Source organism: Polypterus senegalus, chromosome 4, assembly GCF_016835505.1.
Source record: "Polypterus senegalus isolate Bchr_013 chromosome 4, ASM1683550v1, whole genome shotgun sequence".
Classification (NCBI taxonomy): domain Eukaryota; kingdom Metazoa; phylum Chordata; class Cladistia; order Polypteriformes; family Polypteridae; genus Polypterus; species Polypterus senegalus.
In genome coordinates, this window is record NC_053157.1 from 248,714,133 (window position 1) to 248,737,484 (window position 23,352).

At 39.7% G+C, this 23,352-nt stretch overlaps 1 protein-coding gene across 1 annotated transcript in view; it reads left to right on the forward strand.

The window, feature by feature from the left end:
- The window catches only part of LOC120529021 (E3 ubiquitin/ISG15 ligase TRIM25-like), a 54,819-nt gene extending 31,581 nt beyond the window's left edge, over positions 1 to 23,238 (forward strand). The window contains exons 4-7 of the mRNA XM_039753082.1: positions 19,260 to 19,419; positions 21,535 to 21,723; positions 22,777 to 22,809; positions 23,213 to 23,238. Of these exons, the coding sequence (XP_039609016.1) occupies positions 19,260 to 19,419; positions 21,535 to 21,723; positions 22,777 to 22,809; positions 23,213 to 23,238 (408 nt within the window). The remainder of the gene's footprint in view (positions 1 to 19,259; positions 19,420 to 21,534; positions 21,724 to 22,776; positions 22,810 to 23,212) is intronic.
- Positions 23,239 to 23,352: the final 114 nt, after the last annotated feature.

Here is a 23,352-nt window from a genome sequence, read left to right on the forward strand (position 1 = left end):
ATCAAACCTTCTGATAGTAATAAGGTGATCTTAGGAAAGTGTTGTTACAGTTGGCTGGTGTAAGTGTAGTAAGTCACCCTGAAATGTAATTATAAACGTAATTCAATACAAGGCTTTGACACAAGAATAGAGACACTCTGTAGTGCTGACATATACATGGTGTGTTCAGCTGACTGTCTGCCTTTGTCTTGATTGTCTATTTTTGAAGAATGTGATTTGCATTTGTGCTGATCTTGAGGTGTGCCATCCTAAGCCTACCAAATTTTTATAGACAACAACCACTGAAACACATTAACTTGATCTTATATTAACATGTTTCCAGTACATTATATAACTAGTCTACTCCTTGTTGATCATTCAGTACTTTAATATAAATAGAAAGAAATGCCAAAGCTTTGTTTTGCAAAATTTAAGTTTTTTGGAATTTTAGATCAGTTAAATTACGCTTGATAAGGCAAGAAAATATGGGCCTGTAAATTTAGAAGTCTTGACCTCATTTAGCAAACTCTCCTTTGAGCAGCTCGGCATACTTCTGAAGCTCATCTCTGTTGACAGTAAATCGATTTGAGTGAGCCTTCATGTTTGGAAAGAATTTGTAGGTGTCAGTTGTAATATCACTGCAAAATATATCTAATTTTAATGCAGTCCTTTCCAGTGCTCAAAACGTTCAAGTACTGTTTGCCCTTACCCCTGAAAACTCACATTTAAATCATTCAGGTGTTTAGTTACATCAGCAACTTACATAGACAGTCGTCGTCATTCAGTTCAGTTTGCTTCTAGACTGGATACAAATCTGTTCTAAACATTAAGCCAATGAACATTTCTGTACAGTAGGAGGTCCATATTGCGCTCTCCATTTCATATAGAAGAGACTTGTAACACATGTGCACGCGCCTGTTGCCACTTCCCAACTCCTCCCAGAATTACACCTCTTTGAATATGCAGATCAATATAAATAGCCCTTAAGCTCAGTGTTCTGCGAAAAGGCAACGGCTAAAGCACGGGTGAAAATAGAAGAATTTCAGCAAATACCAAGTGGAGGCAAAGAAAAACGTACTGTTTGTTTGTTTAAGCAGTGATATAAACAACAAAAGGAAGTTGATCGAGTGACAGAGAGTTCACAAAGTCGCACAGTGCCCGAAATAAAAAAGAAGCTGTCAGATATCAAAGTTGCCGTGAAAAGGGGAGTCGTAGCCCACCATCTGAGTGTCAAATGAAAGCTTATTAGGGTACAGAGAAAAGAAAAAAAAAATAGGGACACAGTGGGAAAAAAGCAAGAAATGTGAACTTTAATCTAGAAATTTCCACTTTAATCATGTAGTTTATTTTGTCATTAAAGTGGAACATCATAAACTTCATCTTTAAATCGTTTAATTTAGTAGTTTCTCAAATACCATCATAAATAAAGTATCACATTAAATGCTTTGTTTTGTATTTGATCTTCTCTGTGCTCTATGTGTGTGAATCACTACGTGCTTCTTAAACCGGCTTTCTCTTCATCCGACAGGACACAGAATCCATTACATTCATGATAGTACAGCACTCTGAATAATTAAAATACTGAGATGTATACTTGATATCATTTTCAAGATGACAGGAGTTAAAGCATGTTATTAAACATGAAGCTACAGTGCCACATGGCTAGCGACAAGATTGTTCCTGCCTCCTTCAAGATGCTTGCTGCGCCGTGTGAGACATGACATCATTTATTGCAGCAGTACTATCTCTTTCAAATGTACTAACCTCCAATTCCTGTCTTTCCTTTTCTTTCTCCAAGTAACCAAATGTCACACAATCAGCTCTGTAATAGATGTAAGACATCTGTAAGCTAAGAACGCAGATTCTTCAAAACTTTTAAGGAACATTGAAATATCTTCGTAGTACATGTTTAATTATTCTATCCATCTATCCATCCACTGTCGCTCCAGCCACAGCAAGAATGCAGCGCAAGGCAGGAACTATCCGTGAATGGGGCACCAGCTCATCGCTAGCGCTGCGACACCGAGTCCTTACATGTATTAATTTATTAATAATACAGATTTTTAAAATGATGTTAACATTTTATCTGTATAATTTAATAAACATATTTTGCTGCATTTCATCTTAAAAATGATTTAATTATCATATGTAAATATGCACTTTATAAAGTGGCTCAGGTTGTGTAATATTATAACTGTAGTGCAAGTTTACAGTGAGGTGGTTGTACTTATAAGTACAAACAGTTTTCCAAGGAGCACTTGACGCACTGATTGAGTGCATTTATAGTTCTTGGGATGAAACTGTTCATGAACCACAAGGTCCGTACAGGAAATGCTCTGAAACGTTTGTTGCATGAGAAGTAGTTCAAATAGACTGTGCCCAGGGCTGAAGCAGCGTGTGCCTGATGCTGTACACCGATAATTCTCTTTCTGATCAGCTGCTGTAGAGCTGTGATTCCACACTCAGATACAGTGAGATAAATACAGTACTCTGATTGGTGCAGTGAGAGTAACAACGCTAAAGCAGCTAAGGTATTTGGAATAGTTTGGCCGTTCCGTGGGCCATTATATTGTTACAGGTTAATTACAATCAGATACCTTAAACTAATAAACAATATGCAGTTAATTTCAGTGTATTTATAAAGCTGTGTCAGGGATGTGCATCTCAAAAAGAAAGAGAAACCACACAGGAAAGGAAGCACTGCTTTGACGCTGGGTGCCACCAGTTTGCAAAAATGAGCAGAGAACTTGCATACGCCAAGCATTCAGCTAGCATGAAAATGTGTGTTGCTTTGCGCCAAGTTTAGGTGTTATACATTATGAGGTGAGTGTGGAAATGGGCTTACATAACATTTTTGTGCATACGCACTGTTTATACATGAGGCCCCTGGTGTATAATGCAATGGAAGCTTAATACTTGATGTCCAATATGATCCTGAAGAAGTTTAACAAATCCTTTGTTCTTTCTAACTAAATACAGTTATGATGTCCTGTTCCTTGGCTGTACCACCAAGAGGTATCAAGCAGCACAGTGCTTCATAAATACGGTCGTTGTCACAATATCGCAGAACTATCACTAGGTATGCCACATCATTCACATCGACTGTCTCATGAAGAGCAACACTAAATACAGCTTGTAGTAACCTGGTTGTCTGTTTTAACGGTTACATTTTTAGCCATATCGGTTATGCGTCTCTCGATTGATCACACACAAGCTGGTATTTCTCAAATCTGTGACAGCAATGTTTCTTTATTTGGTTAATCGCTAAACAAAGTTTCCTTGGCTATAACTCCATCCATGGAAAGTTGGGCCTTCAAAGCCACACTCTGAGCAATCTTGTAACTTCATTTGGTAGCTTTATTTTGGTTTCCAGTACTTGATTAAAATACTAGTTTCTTTTCAACCCTTTTTATGGCTTCATTTTTCTCCTCAGAGTTTTTAACCATGGACTGATGTTTGGTTTGATACACTTGACGTATGGCATACGACAGTTTCACAACATAACACACAAACAGCACAATCCTTTTGTTGTATGAATCCATATTTGTTTGTTCAAAAGTCTTGAAATGAGTGAATATGAAATTTTTGCACTTTTTGAATTATTTTAAGGGCACTTAACAATAACATCAACTTTTGTGTTACGGTGCACAGACTGTACTGGAATGAGTGTGTGACACACGAGAGAACTCTAGAGGTGGTGGTGGTCTGGAAAGAGAAGAAGTAGAGGACGAAATAGAACTTCATCAAGGTCACTCATTGTGCTCCACACTCACTCAGTCAATTTGCACATTCTGACCTCTAATGTCTAACAACTTTCATTTTGAAGGGATGTAAAAGCAGGAATAGCTTTAAAAAAATGTTATGCTTCTATTTAATTAAAAATACATTTTTATGAGATCATAATTACTGAAATTTCAACTTATTCAGCGTGCCACTAAAATGATTCTATGTGGCACACTTGTCACATGTGCTTTAGGTTACCTACATCTGACAGACTCTGAGCTTTCACAACTTGGTAAAGCTCAACCAAGTCCAGAAGGTGAGTAAATGTTAGATAGATAGATAGATAGATAGATAGATAGATAGATAGATAGATAGATAGATAGATAGATAGATAGATAGATAGATAGATAGATAGATAGATAGATAGATAGATAGATAGATACTTTATTGATCCAGAGGGAAATTTAAGTACATTTTTTGCCAACCTTTTTATCTACCTCAGAAGGTTAATTACTTGTTAGAGGCATCAATCTGACCATCTGAGCCAATTTTAAAATCACTCATCACTACTTCACAATCACAATGCATTGTAAATTTGGATAAAAGAAACATTTTGTCCACCATTTGGTGCTTCTTTAAATAAAGGAATAGTGTCACATTGGCTCTGCCAGGTCTCAGTAAGTGGATATAAATGTGGCTGAGTCCTCACTGTAATATTAAAGAGTCCAGTTCACAGGTGAACACATGTTTAGAAACTAACAACATCAATGAAGTCTGTGAAGTGACCTTATAATTTTTAACTTAATATGAATCAGATCACTAACACCAGCTCCTAATTCTTGGACTATTTTTGTTTTCTATTGTTTGTCTACCACTTGATTTGGATTCATTTACATAATTCGGTTCCCCAGATGGCTATGAAGACAGACATCCACTTGTAGGACAGAATGACATTGCTTGGTCAAAAGTTATTTTCTTAAGGTGTCACTGCCTGCCTGTGACAATGCGGGTTCTGCTCCATGCTCCCATCTTGCTTCTGGGAGCTCTGAATCCCACAAAGTCGGTAATGTCACCGATGAGCTAGGCAGTGAGGCACAACAATGAAGCAAGGGGATGGTACAAAAATGCAAAGTGCTTTTATTAAAACAAAACCAACAAAACAGTGTTCAAATAAATGGTGCAGTGCTTCATATCTTTAAATAAATAATCAATACAAATGAGTGGAATAGGTGGAAATTAAAAATAAATAAACCTTTAATACAAGGTTTAAACAATGGCTGGAAACAATCCCTTTAAAAATCAACTTGGTGCATTCCTACTGGTGACTCCCCTGCTTCTCCCATCTAGGCTATGCACCACGGGAGCCACCCTACCTGCAGCTGACCTTCTCTGCCTTCTCCTGCAGGTCTGTTCTCCTCACCGATCCCTGGCTCTGCTGGGCTTCACCAGACCTTGATATGGGCTCCCCCAATGACCACGGTGCTCACACTGGGGAGGTTCATTTCCAAAGTCCTGACTCCCGCTGCCTTCGCTTGCCTTATACGGCGAGCCATCCTCCTTCCGATCACTCCCGCTCTTCAAAATGCTCAGCAGGAGCAACCACTACCAACCGCCCTATATTTCGGCCAAACACACCGCTAGGACTCACTGCTCAGCTGCCCACGAGCCTGCACCTGCTACTGTTTCTCAGTCTATTTGACTTCTTCTTTATGAATCTGAAACATCTGCCTGAAGGCAGGCGTTCAAACAATGCATGTCCTGGGTGTGATGGGTCCTGAAGAATTCTCTTGATGTTCCTGAGACAACAGTGTGGAGCTCTTTCCTTTGTGCTACTGTGCAGCTGGAGGACCAGGCACAGAGACCGTAGACCAGGATGCTCTTTTCTGTGCAGCAGTAAAAGGACACCAGCAGTTTCTCAGGGATGTTGTTCTTCCTGAGAACTCTCGGGAAGCAGAGTCTCTATTGGTCCTTCTTCACTACCTCAGCAGTGTATGTTCCCCAGGTCAAGTCCTCCCTAATGGTGACTCCCAAGAAGTGGAAGTCTGAGACCCTCTCCACACAGTCCCTGTTGATGATGAATGGCTGGGTGTTGTCTGCCTTCTTCCTGAAATTCATGATGAGCTCCTTGGTCTTGACTATATTTAGGAGCAAGTTGTTATTTCTACACCACGTTATAAGCCAGCGATGACACCCAGAGATGTCTCAGTATGTCACTCTTTATCACTTTGTGAGTGAAGGATCCAAAACTCAACCCCTTGCAAACTTGATAAATAAAACCAATTAGTAGCAAAAATGTTGGATTTCTGTGCATCCAAGACACCTACAGCAGCAAGTCCACTCCGTCCTTTATAACCCTTTCGAAACACTAGAACTCTGATCTCTGCCCCTGGATTAGCTTCTTCCCTGTAGTAAGACCCTTATTGTCTCTTTTACAAAGGCTGGAATGATCTCTTCTACTCCAAAGGGTAATGAAGAGGCAACCTGTAAGAATTGAAGACCATCTGTAATGGAGATGGGCGTGAGTGTCACATTCAGTCCAGCCTGGTAAAGGAAACCAAGGTGCACAGCAAAGAGAGACCCCACATAAGACTTCAGAACTGCTGAAGGAGGGAATAAGTTGGGCACAGAAGACCAAGCAGTTGGATATTTTTTGCCAGCAAAAGAAAACCAGCAAGTGTGAAACCTCAAAGACTTTAAACTGCAGAACAATTCAAAGTGTGTGTCATAGTGGTGGCTCTGACTGGTAATCAGAAGGTTGCCAGTTCAAATCCCGCAAATGCCAGAAGTGACTCTACTCTGTTGGGCCCCTGAGCAAAGCCCTTATCCTGCAATTGCTCCGTCCTGGGTATGACGTTAATCTTTATCCAGCCTGCAAGTAGGCCCTCCAACCTGCAGGGAAAAACCTGGGGGTTGGTGACAGAATTGGCACTCCAGCCACCATAAAAAATCTCACACTGGTTTCATTCCACCTGAACTAGTGCGGTGCTGAGGTGCCACCCATTGCATGGCTACATTCAGGTCTTAATCTGGGATCCTAAATTGATTTGTCATGTGGTGGGTGCGGCAATCCTAACCTCCTGTGTGTGTCTTTGTATTTTCTTTGAGATGGACTGATGCTCTGTCCTGGTGTTGTCCCTGCCTCGTGTCCAGTGTTTGCTGTGATTAGCCTCCAATTGACCTTTGACTTTGCCCTACTTAACGGGTTAAGAACATGTAAAGTGGATGGATCATTTACTGCAGTAAGAGTGTTTGAGACAGTTGTTAGTCAATCACCATGAGTGGGCCACAGACAGAGAAAATGAGAGCTGATTTGTGAGAACTTTTGAAAATTTATGAATTTCAGGTATAAACTGAGCAGATCTCTTCATAGTTTTGGTGTCCTAGTTGTAAAGTGAAACTATTATCTCCAGCTTTGGATTTACTTTTTACTTAGTTTTTTTGTGTGTGAAGTTCTGATTTCCCATTCGTCGATGTTATGTCTTCTAAACATCAAGAACTAACTCACACACCAGTGTGTCTTCAAACTGACTTCATTATTGTATGCCAAGTGTGACAGAAGTATGTTGTGTCATGAAATGTAAAAAAAGAAATGTGTTGTACAAATATCAGGATACAGAAACAGAAGAAGAAATCAAAAGGTGAACATGAATTCTGATCTGACCACGTGTGTCGTCTTGTGTGTTCAAACAGAAACAGCTGGAGGTGTCACTGAGTGACATCAAGAGGAGACTTGAGGAGAGAGAGAAGACACTGAAGGAGACGAGGAGAGTGATGGATGAGATGAAGGTGAGAGGAGAACTATCAAAGACAGGAGAACTAAACTAAAAGTAGAAGAGCAAGCAGAGCTTAAAGGTTTTATTTAAATTGCAGACCAGGCTGGTATAAATTAATCAATTCGTTTCAATTTCCAGGTCTTTGCCATCCAGTAATAAAATTGAAAGTTAGGTAGTGCCATGTTACATTACCTTACATTACATTATTCAGAATTGAAATTGGTGTGTATGATGCCCACTGTGATAAATCCTTATTTCTCTTTTTAAAAATATGAATTAATGCTTAGTGAAAAGTTTGAGGTAGAATTTTGTTGTTTTTACCTTCTGTAAACTCTACTAATAATAGTGGAGCTAACATAGTTGGAAACTTCTTTATAAAATTCCACCTGGTTGCTATCAGGGCCTTCTTTTTTCCTACTTTGGAGTGAGTTTACAGCATCCAGTAAACTCTGTTGTATTTGTATTAGTCCTTAGATTATGTCTCATCTTCTTTAAATTGAGTAGAATATTAAGACTTATAGTACTCTCTAAATGTGTCAATTATATTTTAATGGTCAATGATTTTATCTCCAGTTGAGTTGGTAATTTCTGTTATTTTGTTGCAAACTTCCTGCTTGTGGATTTGTTGAGCTAAGATCTTTTTAGCCTTCTCTCCGTGATCATACTGGTGACGTTGTGTTGATATTGTGAGTTAAAGATGATTTGTTCAGCTCCTTTTGTTGTAAAGATGCTAAATTCTGATTGTAGAGCCTGTCCTTTCCTGGTCACGTTTGCTGAATCTCAGATCCACTGTCCTCCATTCATTTTCTATGTGGAGATTACCACTTCTTCCAGTACCTCTGTGGGTTTCCTCCAGTTATTTTAGATCTTCCCCCACATCCTCACATTTAGGTTTGGTTCACTGTTAGAAACCCTAAATTGGCTCATCATGATTGCTAGTGTGGGTCTGACCTTGTGATAAAATGCCACCCTCTTCAAGGTAGCATGCTGTCTCATGTCCAGTTATTCCAGGATTCATTTATGAGAAGTTCTCATCCAACATAGGAAGAACTCTTCACACACATTCTGGTGACAAGACAGACTAACGTTTTCCAGCCAAAATTTTTCTAGCAAAGACATTACATTACATGGACTGGCGCCATGTGGAGTTCTAAAGCACTAAACACAGCAGGCCCAGACCACTGAAAGAAAGTTGGTGGGTCACAATCTGTCACTCAACACTTTGTAGTCCAATTAAGATAAAGAGAGAACAAATGAGGACATACAAGTGAAGGAGAGCCGTCCTCACAGATTGACCTCCTCATTGGTTTATGCTTTTATTGTCATCTGTTTTTGTTGTTTCTTCCTAGAATTCCTGCTTATTAGGGATGTGAAATCCCTCATCTACACCAATGCTGAACGTGACATTTCTCAGCCAGGGTTCCTCCCCTGTGATTCAATGTCGTGTTTCATGTCTGTTTTGGATTGTTTATGTTAATGTTGATTTTGCTGAGATTGTGAATTATTCTTTGTATTTGATCCTGTCTATAAGCTGCCATTGTTAAGTTCCATGTGTTTTGTGTGTGGTTCCCCAAGAGGCGGGGCCACCTGCCAATCACTGCCAGGAACTGCCCTTCCACCCTATAAATCCAGAGGGTCTCTCACAGTTCCTGGTGGTTCATTGTGAATGCACTCTGTGAGTTTTTTGGAGCTCTTGTTCTTTTTCTTGTGCCTTATGCTTTTGTGATTTTCTGGATTTTTGAACCTGTGTTTTGCTTTTTGACTGCTCTCTTTAGATTCTGTTTTGAAATGTTGTTTTCTTTGGATTGCCTTGTCAGGCTCCACAGGGCATCTGAGTGTTTGAAATACCACTTTGTGAAGAATAAATCTTTAATTTTATAAAGAGTCTATAAGGCCCTTATTGTGTTTAACTCGTAATTTTAATGGTGTCCGGGGTGACTTTATTGGAAGTGCTTTTGGAACTTAGAGATTTACGTGCTTTGGCACTCCTAGTTCACAAGAGACTGTTCATTAATGCGCCCATTCTTGATAAGTGTTGTTCAATTATAACAGTACCCCTAAACTCAAAGTGAGATATTCTACAATGTCAAACTAATCTTAAATTGTTTTTGTAACAATCGACCTGGTTGTTCTGCTGTTCTCCCCCCAAAGCTCATGGTCATGCAAAGACAAAAGCAAAATATCAAAATTTTCAATATTATATCTAAAGGAGAGTAACAGGTATATTTTAGCTGAACATTCACATACCTTTTCTTTTCACTTAACATAGACTATATAATGTTACATTGATCTGCCCCCCAATCAGTTTCCCACCACTACATATATAAATCCCCATAAACTCACTCAATATCACTTTTAGCTATTAACGTCTTATTGTCCGTGTGGGGAGGGGAGAACGTTGGAAGATGAAAGACAGATTTTGTGAATGACAGAAGATTTGAAGATCACACCAACCAAAAAATAAAAAAAAAGTTTCAGATTTCACCCTCTGAAAACTGGCTAGTCAGAACTTAAGGACAATCTTAAAAGCAATGAAGGTGGCTATCTCACTAACCATGACCATCCTGACAGTCAACAGGTCATTTCCACCATTTTTATTAGCATTCTCAGAATCATCTTTTGTAACTGTAACTGTCACATAGATCGGCCATTCCTCCAGATTACTTCCGTCTCCCTTTTTAAGTTTTGGTGCTCAGACCCGTCATTGGTTACTGACTGGAACAGTTGCAGATGGACACTTCAGGATTCCACCCACAAAAGGATGATGCTGCCAATCACTGCCTTCCGGCTCACAGTCCTGTCCTGCAAAAAACTCCTTCATCTGTATTTAAATGTGTGTAAGCCCAGGCAGAGAAGAGCAGCACACAAGAAACAGAGAATGTATGATACAAAGCACACAGCAGGTTTACTACAATATTATTATTACAGTGTACTACTTTATGAGGCAGTGCAACACAATCATTTATTTATTGCTTCTTCCATTACTTTGATTGTGATACATATCAAGCTTACATTAAAGCTCCACCAGTTGAAATACAACCCATCCTGACTCTGTCATCCAACACCAAGATTTCAAATGTGCATTAAGCCTTCATATCCCCTCAGTCTTACCTGGACTGGTGTGTGGCACAAGCAAAACTTCTGACCATGTTGTCACTTCTGCTCCTCAGCTTTGCACCAACCTCTTTAAATTGGTCCTGCGGAACTGGCAGTCTGATCCTAACTATTTCAATTGCTCACTGAGAACTGGACACCATTAAGAATGACAACTGGATCCTCCTCTGCTCAGGCCAGGAGCCTATCCAGCTATCCACAAAGGTTTTCTGTCTGTGAACCCAGAAGGCAACACATCATGTAAGACTCTCTGTATCTGGAGCAAAGCCTCATCTCAGTTTCCTAACAACTGAATCCCATGTTGTCATTTCTTGTATCTTTCTAGGGACTGTTTTGGATGTGACCTTTTAAGGCTTCTCATCCCTGCCTTATACCTCAGAGTTATCAGAGTCACTGTCCAGCTGAGCAAAGTCCTGTAAACAGCTGAACACCTCCAGCTTTGGGGTTGATGATCCTGGACAGCACGCACCTTTTACCTTACATTTACCTACCACTCTGACAAACCTGCATAGTAAACGTCCTCCAGGTGTCACCACACAAATATGAGCCATAATTGCAATGGCAAATTTGAAACCTCACATCAGAAAAAATTGAGACAATATGGAAAATGCAAATAAAACAATAAAACACAATGATTCTTAAATGTACTTTAACTTGTATATCATTACAGACAGTATGAAGCCAAGATATTTCATGTTTTATCTGCTCAACTTCATTTCATTTGATGATATACTGTGGAGGACTGCCGGCTTCCCATGCCGGTTCGCACCCCCAGGCCGCCAGGAGGAGCTCTCCCGACAGCAGGACCATGCCCCGAGGTCCAGCAGGGCCTTATGGACTTTGTAGTGTTTTAACACAACCCTGCTGGATACCTTGGGGGCCACCAGGAGTCGCTGTAGGGGGGCTTATGGGTTCTTTTATGCCCTATGACCCGGGAGTACGTCAGGGTCACATGACAGGAAGGAACGATGTGCTCCCGGGTTAAAGAAAAGGACTGATTGCCCTGAACCGGAAGGAGTAAGGAACTATGGACTGTCGGGACAGGAATACCTCCGGGTCAGGGGCTATAAAAGGACGGTGCCTCAGTCCAGACGGTGAGCTGAGCTGGGAGGAAGGGTGGCTAAGTGTCTGGGCGAGGAGGAGAGTTATTGATAGAGTGTTGTTGGTTTATTGTATGAGTAGTGTGGAGGGTGCTTGGTGCACTGAAGAACAAAATAATTTTACCTGGTGTCTGGAGTTGTACCTGAGGGTTCAAGGGAGCACTAGCGCCCCCTACTGTCACAATACATACATACCTGCATTTCAGGGAACATATCAGGCAACACATTCCAAACAAATTTGGATGGTAAAGTATTCACCACTTTGTAAAATCGCCATTTTCTCACAACACTTAAAAGGCATTGCGGCACTGAGGATACCAAGCGATGAAACATTTCAGTTGCTGTTTTGTCCCATTCTCCCTGAAGACAAGGTGAGGACTGCAGGCAGGCCAGTTCAATATCTGTACCCTCTTCTTCCACAGCCATGCCTTTGTCATGTGCGCAGAATGTGGTTTTGCATTGTCTTCTTGAAAAATTCATGGACATCCCTGGAAAAGATGTAATCTTGATGGCAGCATATGTTGCTCTAAAATGTCAATGTACTTTTCTGCATTAATGCTGCCATCACAGAAGTATAATTGACCTTTGCCAAGGGCACTGACACAACCCCATAACATGACAGGCCCTGGAGACTTTTGGACTTGTTGCTGACAACAGTCTGGATGGTCCTGAGAAATCAGCATCCATTTATTCCAAAAAGGATCTGGAGTATTGATTCATTTGACCTCACTGCACATTTCCACTGTGTGATGGTCCATCCCAGACGCTTCCGAGCCCAGAGAAGTTGATGTCACTTCTGAACATGGTTAATGTGAGGCTTCTTTTTTGCATAGTAAAGTTTGAAGTGGTATTTGTGAATGGATGTCCATATTAGAGTGCATGACAAAGGTTTGACAAAGTAATCCCTTGACATCCCATGTGGTTCTGTCAGCTATTGATGAGCAGTCTGAGGGAATCAGAGATCACGGGTGTTCAGGTTAGGCTTGTACCTTTGCTCTTTACGCACTCCAATTCCTCCAGAATGCCTGAATCTTTCAATGATATTAACTGCTATAGATTTAAAGATTTTAATCATTTTCTCATGCATGTGTTGACAAACTGGAGATCCTCTGTCCATCTTTGCTCCTCAAAGGCTCAATGTTTTGTGGATAACGCTTTTGTACCAAATTATGACTACAGTCAACTGTTTGAAATTACTTCATTATTTAATTATTTTACCACATTACTGGCCCTAATTTGCCACCGTTCCAGCTTTCTTTGGAATGAGTTGTAGACCTGAAATTCAGTAATGGATGTATATTACCAAATTAAATAAAATTGAACAGACAGAATATGAAATATTTGTGGTTCATACAGACTGCAATGAAATAAAAATCAAAGTAAGTTTAAGAATCTCTGTTTTTTTTTTATTTGCATTTTCCATACCATTCTAAATTTTTCTAATTTCGAGATGTATTAGTAAAATTAAGAAGTTCCTAAATGAAGTAGAATAACATCAAATATGGAAATAACGACTCACAACTCTGAGGTTTACAATGGAAAAGAGATGGGGTGAGAAAAGTAAGCAAAGCATTCATTAAATTAAATAAAGTTAGAAGCCCCTTGACAACTCCTATGCACTTCAGCTCCATAAATCCCAAGCAGCGCAAAACGTTAACGTACGCACACAAGGGCCTGCTGTCCCACCCCGACTCCTGCCAGTATTTTGCATATTTTAATATACAAATCAATATAAATATCACCTTATGTTCAGAGATGGTTAAAAGACAATGGCTAAAGCACATGAAAAAAAAGAATTTCACTGAATGTGAAGTGGAGGCAATGAAAAGGGTTCTATTTGTTGGCTTAAGCAGTGGTATAAAAAACATAAGGAAGCTGATCGAGTAACAGAGTCAAAAGTTCAAGTTCAGAAAGTCGCACAGTGCCAGAAATACACGTGTGTAGCTGCGTTTACCCAAAATTACGAAAGTTCAGCAGCTCTAGTTTGCAACATGGGATTCAGCGATAGCTTGACATATTGAAATGACTCCACAGACAAAATATCTTCATTTTAAAACTTTAGTAAAAATTCAAAGTAAACAGTTCACACAAAAAATAGAAAAAAAAAACTGATATAGCAAAGAAAAGCAAAGTTCTGCTTAAAGCTTATTCATCTTGTTTCATTCTTTAAGTTGCTTATACAGTTGAACCATTTCTAAACGGTCAGAAAACTGTATGCTTATCTCATTGTCAAACTGTAAATGAGTCTTTCGGTCCATGCTAGCCATGAGACTAATTCCAAACACACACTGACTTCATTAAACACAATGCATTACAGATTTAGCTAAGAAAGTTCTATCTCAAATTAACTTACAGGGGGTGAAAGATATTCTATAAGAAGGTAATATTCTATAGAAGTCAAGCAATCACTGTTTGAATTTAACTTTAAGTATTAACTTTCTAAGATTGGCTCTTACACCATTAAAACGTGAGTCATAGCCCACCATCTGAGTGTCATACAGAAGCGTATCAGGGTACAGAGAAAAAAAATAAAAATAGGGACACGGGGGAAAAAACGGAAAAATGTCCACTTTAATCTCATAATTTATTTTATCATTAAAGTGAAACGTCATAAACTTAATCTTAAAATCAAGGTGTAATTTACTAGAGTTTCTCAGATCCCAGCATTACTAAAGCAGCACATTAAATGCTGCATATTGTACGTGTGCTTCTATGTACTCTATGTGTGTGAATCACCACTTGCCTCTTAAACAGGCTTTCGCGTACGCAGACAGAACTCAGAATCCATTACATTCATGATATTACAGCTCTCTGGACAATTTAAATTTTAAGATGTATACATGAGATTATTTTCATGATGAAATGAAGTAAAGCATGTATTAAACATGGGAACATGGTGGCGCAGTGATAGTGATGAGCTGGTGCCCTCTCCAGAGATTGTTCCTGCCTCCCGCAAGATGCTTCTGTGTGTCCATTGATGAAATAATTTATTGCAGCAGCACTGTCAGACGTACTAACCTTCAATTTCTGTCCTTCCTTTTCTTTCTCCACATCACCAATCACACACAATCTGCACTTTAGTAACTGTCAAGCCATCAGTATTCTTCAAAACATTTAAGGAACATTGAAATATCTTCATAGTATATGTTTAATTATTTCATCCATCCATCCTTCCAGTGTCGTGCCAATCCCAGCAAGCATACAGTACAAGGCAGGAACAATCCCTGAACAGGGTGTCAGCTCCTCGCTAGCACTGCAACACTGTGTCAATATGTTAACATATTGCATTATTTAATTGAACTTAAACATGTATCTGTATAATATATTACACATGCTTCAATGCATTTCATCTTAAAAATGATATCAAGAGCTCCAAGAAGACAATGCCTGGAAATCTAAATCGATTTAGAAGCCAGTCATCACCATCTGTAAATACGCACTCTCTTCTGTTGATTTAGAACATTAGAACACTCTAGACGAGAACCGGCCATTCAGCCCAACAAAGCTCCTATCCACTTATTTCTTACAAAAAAACATCAAGTCGAGTTTTGAAAGTCCTTAACGTCTTACTGTCTACCACACTACTTGGTTGCTTATTCCAAGTGTCTATCACTCTTTGTGTAAAGAAAAACTTCCTAATGTTTGTACAAAATTTACCTTAACAAGTTTCCAACTGTGTCCCCATGTTCTTGATGAACTCATTTTAAAATAACAGTCTTGATCCACTGTACTAATTCCCTTCATAATTTTAAACACTTCAATCAGGTCACCTCTTAATCATCTTTTACTTAAACTGTAAAGGCTCGGCTCTTTTAATCTTTCCTCATAATTCATCCCCAGTAGCCCTGGAATCAGCCTAGTCGCTCTTCTCTGGACCTTTTCTTGTGCTGCTATGTCCTTTTTGTAGCCTGGAGACCAAAACTGCACACAGTACTCAAGATGAGGCCTCTCCAGTGCATTATAAAGGTTGAGCAGAACCTCCTGTGACTTGTACTCCACACATCAAGGCGCTATATAACCTAGCATTCTGTTAGCCTTCTTAATGGCTTCTGAACACTGTTTGGAAGTTGATAGCTTAGAGTCCACTATGACTCCTAAATCCTTCTCATAAGGTGTACTCTCGATTTTCCGACCGCCCATTGTGTATTCAAACCTAACATTTTTACTTCCTATATGTAATAACTTTGCATTTACTGACATTAAATTTCATCTGCCACAAATCTGCCCAAGCCTGTATGCTATCCAAGTCCTTCTGTAATGATATAACGGATTCCAAATTATCTGCTAATCCACCTATCTTGGTATCATCTGCAAACTTAACCAGCTTGTTACTTATATTCCTATCTAAATCATTGATATATATTAAAAATAGAATCAGCCTTAGCACTGACACCTGCTGGGCGGTCTCTTGGTCTGGAATCCCTGCAGATTTTATTTTTTTCTCCAGCCGTCTGGAGTTTTTTTTTGTTTTTTCTGTCCACACTGGCCATCGGACCTTACTTATTCTGTTAATTAATGTTGACTTATGTTTATTTTTTATTGTGTCTTCTATTTTTCTGTTCTTCATTTTGTAAAGCACTTTGAGCTACATTTTTTGTATGAAAATGTGCTATATAAATAAATGTTGTTGTTGTTGTTGTTGTTGGTCACCACTCTTAACATCAGCCAATTCTGATGAGGTTCCTCACACCATCATCCTCTGCTTCCTGTGTCTGAGCCTGCACCCATCTAAACACATCACCCTGAACTGCCACTTGTTTTAGTTTGATGCCCAACTTCTCATGTGGCACCTTTCTTGCTTTCTGAAAGTCCAGATCAATAATATCATAAGCTCCACTTTGATCTTAGCCTTTTGTTGCTTACTCATAGAATTCCAGCATGATAGTAAAGCATGATCTCCCTCTTCTGAACCCATCCTGACTGCTCAGAGAAACTCCTGTCCTTGCCATGTGCTGCACAGTCTTATCCTTATTAGTTCCTTCCATTAGTTTTCCTGTGATGCACATTCAGCTAACTGGCCTATCATTGCTTGGATCCACCTATCTTGGTATCCTCTTGGTATCAATTGAATTGAATTCCTTTATTGTTATGGTATGGTACAATAAGATTCAATATGTAAATCTTCCATAAACTTATATCCTATAAAATAATAATAATAATAATAATAATAATAATAATAATAATAATAATAATAATAATAATAATATGATAAAAAAACAATGAAAAAGAAAGTATAACTACAATAAACATGTACATATAGTGCAGATAGTGCAAATGATTTATAAAGTGACTCAATATTACAACTGTAGTACAAGTTGCCAGTGAGGTAATTGTACTTAGAAGTACCAACAGGAGCACTTGATCGACTGATTGAGTGCATTTAGAGCTCTTGGGTTAAAACTGTTTCTGAAGTGTGAGGTCCCTACAGGAAAGGCTCTGAAGCTTTTGCCAGATGGAAGAAGTTCAAATAGACTGTGTGCATGACTGAGGAAGTGTTTGCTACAAGCTGTATCCTAATAATCATCTTCATTCTCAACACAATCTGCAGTAGAGCTTTCCAATCAGCTGCTGTAGAGCTGTAAATCCACACTCAGATACAGTGATATAAATACTCTGAGTGGTGCACTGACAGCGACAACACTAAAGCAGGTGTGGTATTTGGAATAGTTTGGCCATTCTGTGGACCATTATATTATTGCAGGTTGATTACAATCCGATGCCTTAAATTTAGAAATGATATGCAGTTAATTTCAATGTTTTGAAACTGAGCCGAAAAATTGTGTATGCATGGGATTGACCTGGCATGAAAATGTGTGCGGCTTTATGCCAAGTTTAGTTTTTATACATCATGATGTCAGCATTTAAACAAATGTGTGAGTATACAACATTTTTTTGCTTAAACACCGTTTATACATGAGGCCCCAGGTGTATGTTGTTCTACTCCACTCCTAACCCCAGACTGAGCAGGAGATACCCTTTTTAAAGCAGACCTTTGTAAAACTATCAGGTTAAATGGAGTCCTCACAAGACAGTAGAGGTGTCCTCAGCAGTTCCTGCCAATGACTCTCAAGATCATTCACAAGAATTTATTTTATGACTGTGTATCCCATAAAGTGCTGCAGGTGCATTAATAGGAGCATCACCAGAAATATGGGTGAACATATTGTCTAGGAGGCAGTCTTCAACTTCCCTTCCTTCTGTGATTAAAGTACCACCAAATACTCCAGCAAGTTCAAACTGTCCATTAAAAAATCAAAATTCCAACAAATGCATTTAATTTTCATTATGTGACTCATTTCTAAATGTTTCTGCTATCCAATCAGATGTTTGTGCAAAGAGAGATAGAAGAAAATGAGAAGACCTTCACTGCTCTGATACAGTGCATTGAGGAAGCCCACAGGAAACTGACTGAGAGGATCAAAGAACAAGAAAAGAGAGAAAAAAAGAAGGCTGAAGGAGTCATGGAGCGACTGGAAAAGGAGATTGAGGATCTGAAGAGGAGAGAAGCTGAATTGAATGAGCTTTCAGAGACCAAGGACAATCTCCAATTCCTACAGGTGAGAGCGACACTTCACAGGGAATCTGATCAGACTGGGGTGTGTGGGACCTGAGAAACTTTAGAGTCAAATTTAAAGGATCTGAGGAGGTTGTACAACACAACAGGAACAGGCCATTCAGCTCAACACACATTATCTTTTCATATTTCCTTAACATTTCAAATATTCTGTTTACAAAAATCTCAAATTTGCCACATTTATGTGCATGATAGGCCAATGAATCTACAGGTGTTTGTGAGATGAAGTGAATTTTTATGAATTAAAAATGGTGGCAACTCTTCTGCCAGGCTACCTCCTTATGTCTCCATCCTCAAATTTTGACATTCAAATCCTTCAGCATTACCTCACAGCTCAGACCCCACAATCCAGTCTCATCTCTCATCTCTCATTATCATTGTGTGGTTTTATCTCACACTACACACAACAGTCCTGATGTTGACTGTGTTTAGCAGACGTTACAGAGATTCTCTTCTTGATTTACACTCCACACATGGTGGTCGCTATATAACTTAGCTTTCTGTCCTTTGTGTGGTTGATGATGGTGATGAAGACACAAAGGCGCCAAGGATTTCCACACAAGTCACAGTTCTGAGCTTTAGACCTTCAATTGTTTAATCACATTGAAGAGTTTTCTCCTTACATGTGTTAGTCTTTATATTTCATGTTTTTCAGTCTCAGAAAAATGAAAAACCCAACACTTTGTTTTGTATGCCAAGTCAATTCTCGACCCACCTGTCCCCTCAATCCCTTTATCTTGACTCGTCTCTCATGGAGTCCTGCATGAAAAGCTCATTGATAGTAAAGGTTGATAATCTCTGATGTTCCACTAAACTCCACCAAATATTCTCTCATAATAATAACCAACAAGTCAATGACAGGCGTTCTCACCATCTAAACCCAAGCTGACTGCCCACCACACTGATCCTTAATTCAGAAGACCCCCTCTTATCAACATTACTTTCTTTTTAATGTCTCCTTTCTGAAATCTCATCCCCTCTTGTCTCCTGATCCAGACTTTCTCATCTCGCTGTGTCACTCCTGCTGATGGAGACTCACTGAGCTTCACTGTCACCACTGATTTCTCATCTGAGGACCTGAGAAAGGAGCTGTCAGATCTGACAAAGAGTCTGGAGAAGATCAGCCTTGGGGACATCATGACAAGGACTCCATCAGGTATGAGTCTGGTGACATTGTGTTTGTTATTGAAGTCCATTAGGTGGACCAGAGTGACAGTAAGAGGACATTGAAGAAGATCTGCTCTTTAACATTTATCTGCCATCCTTTGCTATTAAGTATTTTTACCATATAGTGCCTTTCACAGTGATTAGCTGAGTGATAACAAACTCCCTAAATGATAAGCTGTGTTTATTCAGATGTTTTGGAATCTTAAGTTGAAATGTTATACTCTTTATACATTTTCATATACTCTCTTAAAAAATCCTTTTTCACATAACTTTGGGATTCTTTTTATTTCCTTTGCTTTTCTCAACTTAAGATTAATAAACAGAAATGTGTTTAAAATGGCTAAGCCGGCTCAGAGCACAAATGAATTGTTTATTTGAGAACAGTGAAGACGTTAATGGAATCAAATTGAGCTCAGCGTCAGTGCTTTATAACATCATAACATCTCAATCTGCTCCTGCTGTCTTCGGCGTCCATTACATTCTGCTGGATGGAGTCCACGTTAAAAGGTCACGTTCATCCATTTTCAGCTGTGCTCCACCTGGGCTCTCGTGTTTTATATGCCTGCTGTTGTTAGCTCAGAAGTCATGTCTCCTATACCCTGTTTAATGATGAATATGAAATAAAAAGCACAAAGACAAGCACAATAGTAACGTCTCCTGCAATCAAAGTCTGTCAAAGTAAAGTCACTTCTGAGTGGGAGCTCCGTCTTCCTCAGTCACAGATCTATAATGAACACCCACTTCTGGTGACATTTTATAGTGGTGTCCCAGAAGAGGTGGAGCTTAATTAGCACACTGATGCAGTAACGTCACTCATCTTGTGGCATGTGAACTCATTTAAGTGATGACATTAGCAGGAGCAGCACCTTCTCGACTCAGGGTGGAATTTCTTAACTAGATGGAGCCCAACTGTGCCTGCTTGTCAATATTTATAAAACACAATATATTTATGACACTGTATGTCAGCCCACAAACCAAGACATGAAGTTCAAGAGACCTTCTGTAGACCTCTGTGATAAAATAGTGGTGAGGCAAAAATCAGGGTAATGGGATAAAGCCATTTGTAAAACTGTGAGTGGTCCCAGCAGCATTGCGGCTTCAAGATTTGAGAAATGGAAGAAGTTTGGAAACACCAGGATGCTTCCTAGAGATGGTCAGTCTGAGTAACTGGGAAGGACGGGCCTTGGCCAGGGAGAAGACCGAAAACCTAATGATCACTACAACAGAACTTCAGAAGTCCTTTGCTGAGATGATTGAAACTGTAGGAAGGACGGCCATCTCAGCAGGACTCCACAAATCAGGCGTTTATGGTAGAGTGGCCAGGTCTGATATCCCATGTAGTAAGAAAGCGGCCCCCAGCCTACACTCTGGACATCTGATAGTTTATGCGCTGAACAGGATCGGCGGAGAGACTAGACACAGACTAAAATTAAAGGGTGAAAGGTGGGAGTTTATTTACAAGAATGCTGAACAACAACAGTGAAGGTGGTCTTCCGTTATTTTTGGCTCAAGAAGCCCCTCCAACAGGAAAAATAAATAAAGAAAGAAAACAAATGAACAAGAACAAAAAAAAAAAAAGTGTGTGTGTAAACAAGAAAAAAAAAAAATGACAGCAATCCCAAAATCAAAAACAATCCCAACATCAAATAAATATATATACCTCAACCAAAAATTGTCACCAGGAGATATATATCTGTATGTAAAAAAGAATATCTACAAAGCCGCCAACATCACACCTGCTCCTCCAATAGCTCAGCAGTTCTTAATCCTACCTCACCTTTAGGTCTACTGACGACCTCTGATGGCCGGCAACTCCCTTAATTATCACAGTCAAGATCCTCCAGCCAATCTGCCACCTCATCTACTCCACTCACCTAACCAGATAGACGCTGGCATGTTCACGCCACGCTCCACGACACGCCCTGAGTAACTTTCGATTTAAACTCAACCCCTGCCGGTCGCGCGTGTGTAAACCCCCCATGGACTGCTAACAGCGATGCTGAGCTCAAGCACTCCAGTTGCCGACTCACAAGTAAGTAAATTCAGTTATTTACAATATGGGATCCCCATCTCTGACTCTGAAAGTGCCGGCTTTCTCTTTCAGGAACTCTGCACCTTAAACCATCTGTGCTGGGCAGGCTGCTAGGACATCAGCGTGTAAAACTGAACAAGAGTGGGGTAGCCCATACTGGTCACGATACAGCTCCACGTGTGCCCAGAGTCACCACGCCTCATAATGCTCACCCGGCAGGCAGCCCTGAGTTACCGCAACAGCGACTTCAATGCACAAACGGTAAGCGCACTTCCTTTACGATGGCATACATTTAACCTTATAAATAACGCTGATCAGTTTAAGGCTTCTTTAACTTAAATATTGTAAGGCACGGGGTTGGACATTACCACACCAGGAAGAAGATCCTCTCGAGTAAAAGACAAATGACAGCCTGAGAGCATCAAGGGAAAGAGTCAATGATCTGATGAGACAAACATTGAACTCTTAAGAGAGAAGACCAAGCAGGATGTCTGGAGAGGACCAGGCGCTGCTCACCACCTGCCTAATGCCATCTCTACAGTGAAGATGGTGGTGACAGCATCAGGCTATGGGGACAGAGACCAGAATTGAGATAAGGAGAAGTGCAGTCAAATACAGAGAGGACCTGAAAAAGAATCTGCTATCTCAAACTGGGCAATGGATCAATGACCTGAAGACTACAGCCAAGACAACTTGTCACAAGTCTGAGTTTCCTTGAGTGACCAGACTGGGATCCTACAGAATGTGTGTGGAGATACCTGAAGATGGCAGTTCACAGATGCTTACCTTGAAATCTAACGGAGTTTGAGAGGATCTGCCAGGAAGAATGGGATCAACTGCCCAAATCCAGGAGTGTAAAGCTTGAGGTGACAGTTAATCATGAAGACCACCAAAGGGTTGTCCACAAAGACCTGAATTAAGTGTCTGAATACTTCTAGGAAGGAGATGTTGCAGTTTTGATTTGTAATAAATGTGCAGACCTTTCTGAAGACCTGTGCTCACTTTGTCATTATGGGTTACTGAGTGTAGACTGATGAGCACAAAAGGCACATTAATTCATTTAAATTTAAATCAACAACACAGTAAAGTGTGCAGAAAGTGAAGGGGACTCGATACTCTCTGACTCCCTGTATATTTATTATTAATATGAATATTCAAATCGACATCTGGCCTAATTTGTCAGCCCTTGTATATTTTATAAATGTTTTATTTTAACAGTACTTCATTAGTAACACATATTTAAGAACTAAACTAAGATCCCACAATGCCATCTTCACAGTTTCCATTCTTCTTCTCTTTTCTTTTTATTTTCAGCTCATGAAGCTCCAGTTTTCGCCCTCCAGCCTCGTGAACCTCAGAGCAGAGATGACTTTTTAAAATGTGAGTTTGTGCTTTGACTGAATGAATCATCACAATAAAAATCATTGAAGTTTTAATAGAGCAGGACAGGCTTAGGATAAGAAAGTCTGAGTGTTGTGTGACTGAGGGGCTGAGAGTTATGGGGGTCCTGTGACTGGTGCATTATGGGATAGGGAGACTCAGGCAGTGAATCACCAAAGCCAAAAGTTGAACCCGAGTCTTGATATGTCCAAAAATGTACAATAAGGAAAAGAAAAAAGAAAATCCACATCATAGGGTGCACTTACTTTTTATTCTATACACAGACACAATATTATTTGAAAAATGAAGCACAATTGTATGTGAAATAAGTTAAAGCTGACAAAAGTCCTTGTCATCCTCCATTCTTTAGTCCACAGAGCAGATACTTTGCTTTGAGTTCTCGACTTTGCAAATTTTAAACATGAAAACAAATTAAAATGGCAGAGAAAATTATTTGGGGTCCTTCAGAAGTTCAAAGACTTCATTGGACTCTCGTGACATCTCCAGCTG